The sequence below is a fragment of the Oncorhynchus mykiss genome, chromosome 23 (assembly GCF_057628025.1).
Source record: "Oncorhynchus mykiss isolate SJ-2025 chromosome 23, ASM5762802v1, whole genome shotgun sequence".
NCBI classification, from domain to species: Eukaryota; Metazoa; Chordata; class Actinopteri; order Salmoniformes; family Salmonidae; genus Oncorhynchus; species Oncorhynchus mykiss.
In genome coordinates, this window is record NC_143044.1 from 29,990,297 (window position 1) to 30,006,360 (window position 16,064).

The following is a 16,064-nucleotide window of genomic DNA, read 5'->3' on the forward strand; positions in this document are numbered from 1 at the left end:
TTCGGTGATGTCATCTATAAAATAGCCTCCAACACTCTACTCAACAAACTGGATGCAGTCTATCACAGTGCCATCCGTTTTTCACCAAAGCCCCATACACTACCCACCATTGCGACCTGTACGCTCTCGTTGGTTGGCCCTCGCTTCATACTCGTCGCCAAACCCACTGGCTACAGGTTATCTACAAGTCTCTGCTAGGAGAACCCGCCTTATCTCAGCTCACTGGTCACCATAGCAGCACCCACTCGTAGCACTCGCTCCAGCAGGTATATCTCACTGGTCACCCCCAAAACCAATTCCTCCTTTGGTCGTCTTTCCTTCCAGTTCTCTGCTGCCCATGACTGGAACGAATTGAAAAACTCTCTGAAGCTGGAGACTCACATCTCCCACACTAGCTTTAAGCACCAGCTGTCAGAGCGGTTTACAGATCACTGCACCTGTACTTAGCCTATCTGTAAACAGCTCATCTGTCTACCTACCCCATCCCCATACTGGTATTAATGTATTTATTTTGCTCCTTTGCACCCCAGTATCTCTACCTGCACATTCATCTTCTGCCGATCTACCATTCCAGTGTTTAATTGCTATATTGTAATTACTTCGCCACCATGGCCTATTTATTTCCTTAACTTACCTCATTTGCACTCACTGTATATAGACTTTTTGTTTTATTTTGTTCTACTGTATTATTGACTGTATGTTTTGTTTATTTCATGTGTAACTCTGTGTTGTTGTTTGTGTCGAATTGCTACGCTTTATCTTGGCCAGGTCGCAGTTGCAACTCAACTAGCCTACCTGGTTAAATAAAGGTCAAATTAAAAAGCCACTCCAGCATTGTCTTGGCTGTGAGTTTAGGGTCGTTGTCCTGTTGGAAGGTGAACCTTCGCCTCCAGTCTGAGGTCCTGAGCGCTCTGGAGCAGGTTTTCATCAAGGATCTCTCTGTACTTTGTTCCATTAATCTTTCCCTCAATCCCAACTAGTCTACCAGTACATGCCGCTGAAAAACATCCCCAAAGCATGATGCTGCCACCACCATGCTTCAACGGAGGGATGGTGCCAGATTTCCTCCAGACGTGACGCTTGGCATTCAGGCCAAAGAGTTCAATCTTGGTTTCATCAGTCCAGAGAATCTTGTTTCTCATGGTCTGAGAGTCCTTTACGTGCCCTTTGGCAAACTCCAAGAGGGCTGTCGTGCCTTTTATTGAGGAGTGGCTTCCATCTGGCCACTACCATAAAGGCCTGATTGGTAGAGTGCTGCAGAGATGGTTGTCCTTCTGGAAGTTTCTCCCATCTCCACAGAGGAACTCTGGAGCTCTGTCAGAGTGACCATCATGATTTTTCCCTGACCATGGCCCTTTTCCCCTGATTGCTCAATTTGGCTGGGAGGCAAGCTCTAAGAAAAGTCTTGGTGGTTCCAAACTTTTTGGTACCCTTTCCCAGATCTCTGCCTCAAAACAATCCTGTCTCGGAGATCTACGGACAATTCCTTCAAGCTCATGGCTTGGTTTTTGCTCTGACATGCACGGTCAACTGTGGGACCTCATATAGACAGGTTTGTGCCTTTCCAAATCATGCCCAATCAATTGAATTTACCACAGGTTGACTCCTATCAAGTTGTAAAAACATCTCAAGGATGATCAATGGAAACAGGATGCACCTGAGCTCAATTTCGAGTATCACAGTAAAGGGTCTGAATACTTATGTAAATATTTAATATGTTTTAATTTTTAATACATTTTAAAATACGCCTGGAGCGTAACAAAATGTGGGAAAAGGGAAGGGGTCTGAATACTTTCCGAATGCACTGTATATGAATGTTATCAGATGTTAGCAAGTTATTGATTTCATAAACCTTATTTCTAAGGTTACATATATTTAAAATTCTTAGCCCTATCCTGGGTAGCTTATCATAGATAATATGGAGAGAACATTTACTTATGAGTGTCAGTTGGTGTGTGTGATGTTGGGCTGAAACAACTGAACCTGAAGCTTGGCTCTCTCACTCCTCCCAGGCTTTTGGGACAATGTGCTTTGCATGTTGTAGCAGATGTAAGCAATGTCCCAACGCTCTCTGGCAGCTTTTATAGCTTGGATAAGTTATTTCCGGCTCTGGCGCACAGCTTCAAAGAAGTCCTCGTATAGGAAGATGTTGGTTTCTCTCAAGTTCTTGGCTCTCTCCAGAACAGCCGCCTTGTCCTTGAACCTCAGGAACTTGACAACTATCGGCCTGGGTCTATCATCAGGGCTGGTTACAGGTTTTCCAGACCTGTGGGCGTGCTCCACTTTTTCCTCAGACTCCGTCCAGGCCTCATGTGGAGACTGGTATGCCATCCACAACAATAGTATTCCTCCTGGATTGTCCCTCTAGTCTAGATAGTAGGGCTGGGAATTGCCAGGGACCTTACTATATGATATTATCACTATACTTAGGTGCCGAAACGATATGTATTGCGATTCGATACTGTGATTTTATTGTTCCAAACATATTGCTCACCATATGTCTACTGTAGAGGGACAAGACAGAGCCATGAGAAAATCAGTCATGGAAGTAAAAGTTCTCAAAACAAATGTGAGTTGTGGTGTAGGTACAGCCAACTAGGGCAAAAATAATATTCCTATATTGTCAAAGCGAAATGATATATCGTCAAAAAGAATATCCTAATATCACTACTGTTTTCCCAGTCATCTGAAATAATGATCCACAGACTGCTGTCATCTCGCGTGGGCTTACAGTTTGTTGTCATCTTGCTGCAAGTCTCTTTCAGGACATACACCTCTCCCTGGACATACAGGACATACACTTTTCTGGTCAGATTGCCCATTATTTTGTTAGTTGAGTCCACCAGTATTTGGACAAAGCTCTTGAAGCTATTTTCCTGTTGTAACAATTGCTTGTTGACATGTTTTTGTTGATTTTAAAAGATCACTCAACTGTGATAGTGAAACACTGTCCTCGCCATTTCTCCAAACTTCTTTAACTTTGGGCGGCATGACGATAGCAACTTAGGCTAATGCTGGTTATCCACGGAATTCCAGCCAGCACAGCTCACAGGGCTGATATGAACAGCAACAAACAGCAGAGATTTAAACCGCCACTAGGGCTGGGTCAATACCAGTATCGCGATACTCATTAGTATCGTGGCAAGGAAGCAAAACTTGAAGCAGATTTAACTTTAGGAAAATAGCCCTAATGTTGGAACCAAACATAATTATGTTGTCATCCAGAGTCACATTTATTTATTTTTCCAGCTATAGCACACTATATTTTTGCATACATCAGGTTTTTAAAGGACCAAATAATTTGTTCTGCTTTGTGTTTTCATTTTTGCCATGGAAAAAAATATTGCAATAATGGTATCGTCACAGCCCTACTGAGCACACACCCCTGGGGGCCCCTGTGTTGAGGGTCAGAGTGGCGGAGGTGTTGTTGCCTACTCTTACCACCTGGGGTCGGCCCGTCAGAAGTCCAAGATCCAGTTGCAGAGGGAGGTGTTCAGTCTCAGGGTCCCGATCTTGGAGGGCACTATGGTGTTTGAAATCTGAGTTGTAGTCGATGAACAGCATCCTCACATAGGTATTCCTTTTTTCTAGGTGAGAGAAGGCAGAATTGAGTGCACTTGAGATTGCATTGTCTGTGGATTTGTTGGGGCAGTAGGCAAATTGGAGTGGGTCCAGGGTGTCTGGGATAACGGAGTTGATGTGTGCCATGACCAGCCTTTCAAAACACTTCATCACAGATGTGAGTGTTATAGGGCGGTGGTCATTGTGGCACGATGCCTTAGTGTTTTGGGGAACAGGAAGGATTGCTTGAAACATGTGGGGATTACAAACTGGGAGAGGTTGAAAATGTCTGGAAAGACACCTGCCAGCTGGTCTGTACATGCCCGGAGGACACGCCCTGGAATACCGTCTGGCCTTACAGACAGAGAGATATAACCAAGTAGGGGGGCTCATGCAGGGCTCTGTGTTGTTTCCAAACCTCTCCTTGAGTACCCCCAGCCATTCTTCTTATTTGTTCAATTCCAACTAGCATACCTGCTCCAACTAATCATCAAGCCCCTGATTAGTTGAATCGGGTGTGCTAGTATGCCTACTGGAATAGATCATATAAAATTAACTCTGGGGTATTTGAGGGGAGGTTTGCTCAAATAAATGATTAAATGGATGGAGACCTTGATTATTATTGAATAATAAAAACAACCTGCAGTCCGGATAATAGACCACCAACTTTGGAAATGCGTTCATCCATTCACCCATGTTTCCTAAAACTACTGCCTCCTATGTGTCATCGTGACTACTACCAATCCTTTTGTAAATAATAACTGGAATGAAATTGGGCAAACAATTTGTCTCTAGATTTAAATTTGTTCTTCTGGGCCGACAGACAAGTGGGAATTGAAATATGAATGAATTACTGCTGGTTTTGGAAATCACTCATCTGGAACAGCTAGCAGATTCCCTAATGCTGGTAGCAACTTGTTACTTTCACCGCAATTAAATGCTCTCCTTGGCACCGCAGTGTTTATTCCCCACACATATTCCATTTGGGAGCTAAAGTAATCTTTCTGTGGTTAAAATGATCTATTTAGTAAAGAAAGAGAAATACAACAATACATGCTCTACCTGAGGAAACTCAGCAAAGTTTTTATTAAGATGAATGCAACTCGCTCTGGATAAGAGTGTCTGCTAAATTACTAAAATGTAAATGTGTAACATCCTTGATGCAAATATTTTGGGTGAGGTTCCAAACAGCTGGCTTTATGATCAAGTTAGTGAGTTTCAGTAGTGTTCCATCTGTGGGTAGTGCTCTTGTTTTGCTCAGGCTACCTGACATTGGAATTATGGAAAGCTGTTTAAAACACATCAATGTAGGCTACTCTACAATTTTAAAAACACAGCTTTTATTTTCACAATCATATATCACACATGTACAATGGGGCAAACAAGTATTTAATCAGCCACCAATTGTGCAAGTTCTCCCACTTAAAAAAATGAGAGAGGTCTGTAATTTCCATCATAGGTACACTTCAACTATGACAGACAAAATGAGAAAAAAAATCCAGAAAATCACATTGTAGGATTTTTAATGAATTTATTTACAAATTATGATGGAAAATAAGTATTTGGTCACCTACAAACAAGCAAGATTTCTGGCTCTCACAGACCTGTAACTTCTTCTTTAAGAGGCTCCTCTGCTTTGGGGCTGTTTTTCTGCAAAGGGACCAGGACGACTGATCCGTGTAAGGGAAAGAATGAATGGGGCCATGTATCGTGAGATTTTGAGTGAAAACCTCCTTCCATCAGCAAGGGCATTGAAGATGAAACGTGGCTGGGTCTTTCAGCATGACAATGATCCCAAACACACCGTCCGGGCAACGAAGGAGTGGCTTCGTAAGAAGCATTTCAAGGTCCTGGAGTGGCCTAGCCAGTCTCCAGATCTCAACCCCATAGAAAATCTTTGGAGGGAGTGGAAAGTCTGTGTTGCCCAGCAACAGCCCCAAAACATCACTGCTCTAGAGGAGATCTGCATGGAGGATTGGGCCAAAATACCAGCAACAGTGTGTGAAAACTTTGTGAAGACTTACAGAAAACGTTTGACCTCTGTCATTGCCAACAAAGGGTATATAACAAAGTATTGAGATAAACGTTTGTTATTGACCAAATACTTATTTTCCACCATAATTTGCAAATAAATTCATTAAAAATCCTACAATGTGATTTTCTGGATTTTTCTTTCTCATTTTGTCTGTCATTGTTGAAGTGTACCTATGATGAACATTACAGGCCTCTCTCATCTTTTTAAGTGGGAGAACTTGCACAATTGGTGGCTGACTAAATACTTTTTTGCCCCACTGTACTGTTTGCATCTTGTCAATGACTTTATCTTTCACCTTTCTCCATCTGCAGGTGATGTTTACTGAAGAGGATGTGAAGTTCTATCTGGCTGAGCTGGCCTTGGCCTTAGATCACCTTCACAGTCTGGGCATCATCTACAGAGACCTCAAACCAGAGAAGTAAAGCCTCACTGACTGTACTGTGCCATAGACTACTTCCTTATTCAAAGAGCATCTTGCATATCCATTCTCCGCAGCTTTAACATTTTTACCCATATGAGTACTCCTACACATTGTTTCTTTATCTCCGAGACTTATGAATATTCTGATCGGGAATGACCAAGTACATAACTGTCGGATTTGATATCATATAATTCCGATCCATGAGTTTCAACAAGGTTGCGTTACTGCTCTGTGGTGCTGCCTGTGACAGGTCTATCAAAACAACAACAGGTCTCTGGTGCAATCAATGCTGCATCTGTTCTGCATCTTTTTCCTCCTGGACTTGTAAATTGGCTCTCGGGTACTTGATGAGAGGAAATAAACGAGGAACTCTCAGCATGGGAATAATTGACGTTTGAAGGTCTCGCGTAATTCCTGGTTTCAGTGGTCTGCTTTTTCTGTCTTTGAAGGACGAGCTATTCCCAGCTTTACTGTTGATTTAATGACACCAACCCAAGGGCAAAAGTGTGCTGTGCACAGATCCATTAGTTCTAACAAACAAACACCCAATAAATGGTATGGGTGTGCAGTGTCGAGAGGTTTGTAAGATGTGAAGATTTTATATAAAGTATTTCTATTATACAGATAGTTTATTAGGTACACACATCTAGTACAGGGTCAGACCCCCCTTTGCCTCCAGTACAGCCAGAATTCTTCAGGGCATGGAAACGTTTCTCAGTTGGTATTAAGAGACCTAACATGTTTCAGGAGAACATTCCCCACACCATTACACCACCGCCACCATTACACCACCGCAACATCCTGACTGGATGTTTTTTGTTGCACCATTCTCTGTAACCCCTAAACACTGTTGTGCTTGAAAAGCACAGGAGGCCGGACGTTTCTGAGATACTGAAGCCGGCTCGCCTGTCACTGGCGATCATACTACGCTCAGTGGCTGAGGTCACTCGTTTTGCCCATTCTAAGGTTCAATAGAACAGTAACAATGCCTTACTGCCTGCTTTATATATCAAGCCACATCCACGTGACTCACTGTCTGTAGGGGCAAACTATTTTTGTGTGTGTGTGTGTGTGTGTGCAGTACCAGTCAAAAGTTTGGACACCGACTCATTCCAGGGTTTTTCTTAATTTTTACTATTTTCTAATAGAACAATAGTGAAGACATCACAACTATGAAATAACAGGTACTGTATATATATTGATGTCGCATTCCTTCCCTCTACAGTATTCTTCTTGATGAGGAGGGCCACATCAAGATAACAGGTGACTAAAGACTGTTTTAAAAACATACAGCAGTGGTAGTAGTAGTTCAAACCGATATATCAGTAGTCTCTTTTTTATGTTGAATCCATTAAGCCCATAGCTGGTGGCTGTTTTCCTCTGTCTTTGACATCAATCCCTTTTATCAATTGTATTTTAGATTTCGGGCTGAGTAAAGAGGCAATAGACCATGACAAGCGAGCGTACTCCTTCTGCGGGACGATAGAGTACATGGCCCCTGAGGTGGTCAACAGAAGAGGACATACACATAGTGCTGACTGGTGGTCATTTGGCGTCTTAATGGTGTGGACTTCCCTCCCTTTCTTTTTGATAATGCATTTCAGACATACTATAGCTATTGGTTGGCTGCAATGTTATTGCAACACAATCTCTAGGTCAGAGTTTCATATAATTAAATTGTTTGCATACAGTATATGGACATGCAGCACTATGCATACAGCCTGTACGACCAGGTCACTAATGGTCCAACCTATAGTCAAAATGTGGATCTTAATGCAGAGACATCATAATGACGATGCATACTGGCATGGTAGTAGTCCACTACTTCTACGCCAAACACTAGTCTCACCTCTTCAATCCTCTTATATTAAAAGATGAATGCTGATTGAATATACCTGTTATAATAAGGTTGCTGCTGACTAATCCACACATTACTCCAGCACCTCTAAAGAACAAAGGACTCCCTAATGGTTTCTTAGCTCAGTACTTTAGCCTCACGTTAAAACCAGATCAATACAAACCTTGCCAAATGTATCCCTTTAGGGACAGAATTTATAACGCAAGCTTTGCTCTCTCTAAAAGAAACCCGCCAGGCACTCTCACTGATATCACCTTGAAGACACATTTCAGTTGAATGCATTCAGTTGTACAACTGACTAGGTATCCCCCTTTTCCTTTCTTTTTGCTCTGCATCTGCAGTGTTAGAACAAGTGCCTGTGTAGTAACTGGAAAATATTATTTTCCTATATTATGCCATAGTATAGTGAGTTTGTCATCCAAGAAACTGTCAAAATTGTGGTTTTGTAAAGAGGTTTAGAGGATTGGTACTGACATTGTTTGTCTTTATTTTCAGTTTGAAATGCTGACAGGATCTCTACCATTTCAAGGCAAAGATCGCAAGGAAACAATGGCCCTCATACTAAAGTAAGATACGACAATTTGTATGGCAAATATATATGAAATGCATTACTTTGTGGAATAATTTTCTTTTTTTGTTGTTTTGTAGGGCAAAACTTGGCATGCCGCAATTCTTAAGCCCAGAGGTGCAAAGTTTAATACGGGCCCTCTTCAAACGAAATCCTACCAATAGATTAGGTATGTAGACAAGATAATTAATAGTGTGTGTCATTTCACATGCTCCTCTAATTGGAAGACAAATTTATAGCATTAGATAATCCATTTCTCATTTATTAAATGTGACACAGACAGCATTGAAATCGGAATTTTACATCTTCACATTGAGGGTTTTAGGGACAGTGCAGGCTTGAAAGCACAGTTAATGCATGTGCTCTCTTACCCCTCGGTGGAAGCTGGTTGACCAGTGATGGGATTGAATATAACCACATGAATCACTTCTTCCATGATTTATAAGATGGAGAGTAATGATGTCAAGCTAAATTTCAACTGTACCAGGCATCACTAGTGTGGTACCTGTGGTGCAGTCAGATTAAAGCCGGAAGTCATTCTGTATGTATGATTGCGTTTAAATATTAGTAACAATTTACCTAAAGTATTTTTTTTCCCACCTTTATTTAACCAGGTAGGCCAGTTGAGAACAAGTTCTCATTTACAACTGTGACCTGGCCAAGATAAAGCAAAGCAGTGCGACAAAAACAACAACACAGAGTTACACATAAACAAACGTACAGTCAATAACACAAAATAAAGGAAAAAGAGAAAAATATATGTACAGTGTGTGCAAATGTAGGTAGGTAGGCAATAAATAGGCCCAAGAGGCGAAAATAATTACAATTTAGCATTAATACTGGAGTGATAGATGTACAGATGATGATGTGCAAGTAGAGATTCTGGGGGGCAAAAGAGCAAGAGGGTAAGTAATAATATGGGGATGAGGTAGACGGGTGTGCTATTTACAGATTGGCTGTGTACAGGTACAGTGATCGGTAAGCTGATCTGACAGCTGATGCTTAAAGTTAGAAAGGGAGATATAAGACTCTTCAGTGATTTCAGTGACGGGCAGCAATCAGTTGAAGAGCATGCACTTCGTTTTACTAGCATTTAAAAGCAGCTGGAGGCCACGGAAGGAGAGTTGTATGGCATTGAAGCTCGTTTTGGAGGTTTGTTAGCACAGTGTCCAAAGAAGGGTCAGATGTATACAGAATGGTGTTGTCTGCGTAGAGGTGGATCAGAGAATCACCAGCAGCTAGTGCGACATTATATATATAATAAAAGAGTCGGCCCGAGAATTGAACCCAGTGGCACCCCCATAGAGACTGCCAGAGATCCGGACAACAGGCCCTTCGATTTGACACACTGAACTCTATCTGAGAAGTAGTTGATGAACCAGGTGAGGCAGTCATTTGAGAAGCCAAGGCTATTGAGTCTGCCGATTTAAGAATGCGATGATTGACAGAGTCGAAAGCCTTGGCCAGTACTGTCTTTTATCGATGGCGGTTATGATAAAGTAGAGAGGTTTAATGCTTTATTATGTGTTATACAATGGGTTGGTCTACGGGTGGCATTCCAGCTGGTGTCTATTCCACAAGTTACCACTGGCTAAATCTGATGTTAAAATGCCTATTTACTCTGTTCCATCTGACTGTGCAAGCCACTGTCTCATCAGTCCAGCCAGGCAATTTATAAACTTGATCTCCACTATAAAAAGCATCTAGACATTATCTCACATTTATTTTAGATTAACCTTTAACCTTTAACCTTTGTTTTCAACAGCGGAGATGTATATAAACCTTGCTGTCTGTCTCTCTGACATTTGCAACATTGTTTAAGTATTCAAATTCCATCTGCAGCTGTCCCATAGTAATGAATGTGTCGGGAGTCCGGATGAAACAGACAGACAGGCAGGCAGCGTTTTTCAGCCAGTCGAAATCATGAATCAGATGGCATCATTTTTATAGATATATACAAACAAATGTCAATTGAGAAAAGGTCAAACGAAATGAAGTGCAGCTACTTTGCTGTCTTTCCAGCTTCAGTTTGAAGTGATTGTGTTCGCTGTGTTGTTGGCTAGCTCCTCTGAACAGCGGAGTCCTGACGAGTGAGTGAGCACATTTTCTATTCCAGGCGAAATCGCGCCTCATTAGCTCATTGTTATGGATGTATCCAAATAAATGTCACTAGAAAAGAGCTTAAACAAATTCAAATGTGGCTACTTTGTTGTTATTCTGGCTGCACTTTTTGACGTGACTGTAAGTTAGCCATAGTTGGCTAGCTAGCGAGCAAGGGATAAGAACGTTGCCAGCCAGTATGGCTATGGAACATTAAGTACGAACGACTGAGTCGCGTCCATAGATACAGAACAAAAAGACTGAACTGGGTCGCGTCTCTGGCAACCGAACCGATAGAACGAACGACCAGCTGGCTTGGGCAGCAACCCTAGATTTGTGTCGGGACTATATCTTGTGGAAGGATGAAATAGTATTAATAAATTAATCTAATTAACGTGTTTAATGAAAACATGTAAATAATTTTTGGAATATGTTGGTAACCCGTTGTAGAAAAGTGATAATGCCCTCGAAGCCGGTGTTTGGAGGATATATTGGTATGGTTTGCTGGCCCTTGACAAACAACACCAGTGGCAATATATCCTCCAAACCCCGGCTTCGAGGGCATTATCACTCATCATGTTTAGAGAGTGTAGCCTAATAATCCCCATAATACCCCATATTCTCACTGAATAATATGGTGGAGCAGAGATACTTGTGATTAGAATTTTAGAAAGTGAGCAATTACAGCCCAGTGAAGCTAAAAATAGTATTCAATCTAAATGTTCTGGTGCATTTTACTGTTAGGTGCTGGACCAGATGGAGTCGAGGAGATTAAAAGGCATAATTTCTTTGGAAATATAGATTGGAATGTGAGTATAAAGCTCTTCATAACCCTTTCTAAAAATCATAAAAGGCATTGCTTCGGATATGTCCTCCTGAGGATTTGATTGTCATACCTTCAGACGAGAAGTAAATGTATTTTACCCCAGACCTTGTACTTACAGATGTAGGACCTTACATTTGAGCCAGTTTTCTACAGCAGTACAATAATCCTGCAGCAACAGGATTATCAGTAAATTAATATGTGGATTATAATTAAGACATTTTTGTAGGTGTTGATACATTTTTTGTAAGGGGGGGAAAAGTCTGACATTTCTAAGTGGAAATTACAAACTTCAGAATCCTTTTTAAACCTCAAATACTCTTGAAGTTTTACATTTTCTGCATTGCAAGACAGTTAATCTGCAATAGGGTCCTTCTCCTGCAACGGGATCCTACATCTGTAGCTCAAATACTAAATGGAAAAATACAAGTTTTATTTTTCCTTTTCCCCTCATGGTGAAACCAAAGAAACTTTACAGAAGAGAGATCAAGCCTCCATTCAAACCAGCAGTGGGCAGGCCAGATGACACCTTCCACTTTGACCCTGAATTCACCTCCCGCACACCAACAGGTGATTGGTAATTGTAGGTGAAGTAGTTCATCTGTGCGTGCGTGCGTACGTGCTTGCATCCCTGTCGCCTCATAATTTCATGAATCATGTTATGTTTTACTTCATAGTTATGCTCAGAATAATAATTTCTCCATGCATCTGGGTTACCCTCACACACTGACATAAAATTGCCACTCAATTACTGACAAACAACCCCCTCTTATAATGTCCACATAAACTCACACTTATATATCCGCATAAAGTCACCCAACTGCAACTTTAAGTATTTGAATACTGAATCCTCTGAAATTTGTATATCCTTCAGTGGATCATAGTCCATGGGCCAAGGAAATGTGGTACAAAAGTGACAATATTTAGTCTCCTATATCAGCTGCTAGTTTGCAAAATCAGAGCTGGGCAGTTGCCTGTCGACAAGACCCTCTAGGCCACAGCTGTATAGAACAATGGGACTAACCTTTTCAAAAGTCAATTTAATGATAACTGACATTCAATCAACTGTGATGTATTTCCAGTTGCCAATGTGTCCTAGTTCCCATGTTTGTTTCGTGCCTGCCCGTTAGACAGTAGTGGTTGTAACATTTTCTGTACCTTTCTCCCATCAGACTCGCCGGGTATCCCTCCTAGTGCCAACACACACCAGCTCTTCCGAGGGTTCAGCTTCGTGGCAACTAATCTGGACCAGGAGCAGTCCGTTGCTGAAATACGGCAAACCTCAACTGTCAACACTATTGTCCAAGTGAGAATGATAGACTAGAGGGAGAGGACTAATCATGTCTGTTTTTCATCTCTATCAACCATACTCAATTTAAATACTTCAAATAATCTAAAATATTTGTAGATAATATGACACTGGCTTCAGGCTATTGTCTTATATATATATATATATATATCTATCTATCGCTTTATCTATATATATATATATATATATACATACACAGTGCCTTGCGAAAGTATTCGGCCCCCTTGAACTTTGCGACCTTTTGCCACATTTCAGGCTTCAAACATAAAGATATAAAACTGTATTTTTTTGTGAAGAATCAACAACAAGTGGGACACAATCATGAAGTGGAACGACATTTATTGGATATTTTAAACTTTTTTAACAAATCAAAAACTGAAAAATTGGGCGTGCAAAATTATTCAGCCCCTTTACTTTCAGTGCAGCAAACTCTCTCCAGAAGTTCAGTGAGGATCTCTGAATGATCCAATGTTGACCTAAATGACTAATGATGATAAATACAATCCACCTGTGTGTAATCAAGTCTCCGTATAAATGCACCTGCACTGTGATAGTCTCAGAGGTCCGTTAAAAGCGCAGAGAGCATCATGAAGAACAAGGAACACACCAGGCAGGTCCGAGATACTGTTGTGAAGAAGTTTAAAGCCGGATTTGGATACAAAAAGATTTCCCAAGCTTTAAACATCCCAAGGAGCACTGTGCAAGCGATAATATTGAAATGGAAGGAGTATCAGACCACTGCAAATCTATCAAGACCTAGCCATCCCTCTAAACTTTCAGCTCATACAAGGAGAAGACTGATCAGAGATGCAGCCAAGAGGCCCATGATCACTCTGGATGAACTGCAGAGATCTACAGCTGAGGTGGGAGACTCTGTCCATAGGACAACAATCAGTCGTATATTGCACAAATCTGGCCTTTATGGAAGAGTGGCAAGAAGAAAGCCATTTCTTAAAGATATCCATAAAAAGTGTTGTTTAAAGTTTGCCACAAGCCACCTGGGAGACACACTAAACATGTGGAAGAAGGTGCTCTGGTCAGATGAAACCAAAATTGAACTTTTTGGCAACAATGCAAAACGTTATGTTTGGCGTAAAAGCAACACAGCTGAACACACCATCCCCACTGTCAAACATGGTGGTGGCAGCATCATGGTTTGGGCCTGCTTTTCTTCAGCAGGGACAGGGAAGATGGTTAAAATTGATGGGAAGATGGATGGAGCCAAATACAGGACCATTCTGGAAGAAAACCTGATGGAGTCTGCAAAAGACCTGAGACTGGGACGGAGATTTGTCTTCCAACAAGACAATGATCCAAAACATAAAGCAAAATCTACAATGGAATGGTTCAAAAATCAACATATCCAGGTGTTAGAATGGCCAAGTCAAAGTCCAGACCTGAATCCAATCGAGAATCTGTGGAAAGAACTGAAAACTGCTGTTCACAAATGCTCTCCATCCAACCTCACTGAGCTCGAGCTGTTTTGCAAGGAGGAATGGGAAAACATTTCAGTCTCTCGATGTGCAAAACTGATAGAGACATACCCCAAGCGACTCACAGCTGTAATCGCAGCAAAAGGTGGCGCTACAAAGTATTAACTTAAGGGGGCTGAATAATTTTGCACGCCCAATTTTTCCGTTTTTGATTTGTTAAAAAAGTTTGAAATATCCAATAAATGTCGTTCCACTTCATGATTGTGTCCCACTTGTTGTTGATTCTTCACAAAAAAATACAGTTTTATATCTTTATGTTTGAAGCCTGAAATGTGGCAAAAGGTCGCAAAGTTCAAGGGGGCCGAATACTTTCGCAAGGCACTGTATATATATATATATATATATATCTCTATATATCTCTCTCTCTCTATATATATATATATATAGATAGATGAGAGATAGATATATCTCTAGAGAGTGAGAGATCTCTAGAGATATATGAGATTGAAATATAGATATATATATATAGAGAGAGAGAGAGAGAGATTTTTTCCCATTAATTAAACGTAACCACCGGACAAGAGTATCAACATCGAGGGGAATATCAATCGTTGTTTCTTAGCCACTGCTCCAGAGAGGCCCTCTTGTGTGTCCGTCCTACAGCACACACAAAAACAGATCAACTTACATAACCACCCGGACTGATTCTTACCAGATGGTTTATACCTGAGTGAGCATTTCATTGAAGTCACTCACCAGAGAGGCCTCCCAGTGCCCTCAGCAAAGCATATTGATTTGTGAGAACACTTAGTTCCCTCTGACATCATGGCCATGTGTGCTCTGCCGTGGCAGCGTTCTGAGAACATTTGGATCCTCTGCTGCGGCGGTGCAGAGATCAACGGTGAACGTTTTCATTGTATTGAACAAGTGAGATTACATGCTGCTGCAGTGTGGATGAATATGAATGAGCCAACATATGTGCAGACAAGGTCTCTCAGCGAACACAATAGAATAGCATGGACTATACTGCAGACGGCAAGGTGGATGTGTGAACCCAAGATGGACTATTACTGTGAACATTTTCAATTCACCTTTCTTGCTCTTATTTGTGTTTTAACATACTGTACAGCAATAAAATCTTCACATATGAAGCATTACATCACAAGAGAAAAGAGAAATGCCACCAAAGTGCACTCTCGCTGGAACACTGTTCACATAGAATGTTCTTCAAGGACAATTCTTCCTAGGGGAATAATTTGATAGCTACAGTAGATCTGTTTTGAATACCAGTGTGCTACCCCTGAATATGTCTGAGGATTATAGGAAGACTGATGGATTCTCTAGTCTGCCTGAGCAGGATTATGACATGAGCGAATAGTAAGGAAATCAGATGACAAGCTTAGAGCATAAATATGAGCAGAGGCTTAAACGTTTTCATGATGCCTGGGTATGTTTGTCATTTCAGCAACTTCATGGGACCAACATCCATTTCACTGATGGGTATGAGATGAAGGAGGATGTGGGCTTGGGGGCGTACTCCGTCTGCAAACGCTGCATCCACAAAATCACCAGTGTAGAATATGCTGTCAAAGTAAGTGAACCGTATAGGTAGATTTTTTAAGAGGAATATTTTTTATAGGTACTTCATCATTCTTGGAGAGAAATGATGTTCACGGCCAATCAGTTATAAGAAACAGCATCATACGCAGCAAGGGGACGTTACGATCAGTACAAGGATTCCAGAATGATATATCATCTTTAATTATAGTAGCTTTGTGATATACTGTATGTAGTTTACACATTTCACTTCCTTGAATCCTGGAACAACTAAAAGCCTTTCAACTATAATATAGACTCTGTCAGGATGATTCATGCAGCGACAATGATTCTGTATTTTGTGCAGATGATGCTCTGTCACACATATTTTATCGTAAGAGGATACCAAGCAGGGGGACC

At 41.2% G+C, this 16,064-nt stretch overlaps 1 protein-coding gene across 3 annotated transcripts in view; it reads left to right on the forward strand.

The window, feature by feature from the left end:
- The window catches only part of rps6ka2 (ribosomal protein S6 kinase, polypeptide 2), a 52,025-nt gene that overhangs the window by 28,656 nt on the left and 7,305 nt on the right, over positions 1–16,064 (forward strand). For all 3 annotated transcript variants that reach the window (XM_090217252.1, XM_036960427.2, XM_090217253.1), the window contains 9 exons: positions 5,908–6,014; positions 7,243–7,280; positions 7,438–7,580; positions 8,371–8,441; positions 8,524–8,612; positions 11,288–11,352; positions 11,834–11,936; positions 12,539–12,672; positions 15,574–15,699. In XM_090217252.1, the coding sequence (XP_090073378.1) occupies positions 5,908–6,014; positions 7,243–7,280; positions 7,438–7,580; positions 8,371–8,441; positions 8,524–8,612; positions 11,288–11,352; positions 11,834–11,936; positions 12,539–12,672; positions 15,574–15,699 (876 nt within the window). The remainder of the gene's footprint in view (positions 1–5,907; positions 6,015–7,242; positions 7,281–7,437; positions 7,581–8,370; positions 8,442–8,523; positions 8,613–11,287; positions 11,353–11,833; positions 11,937–12,538; positions 12,673–15,573; positions 15,700–16,064) is intronic.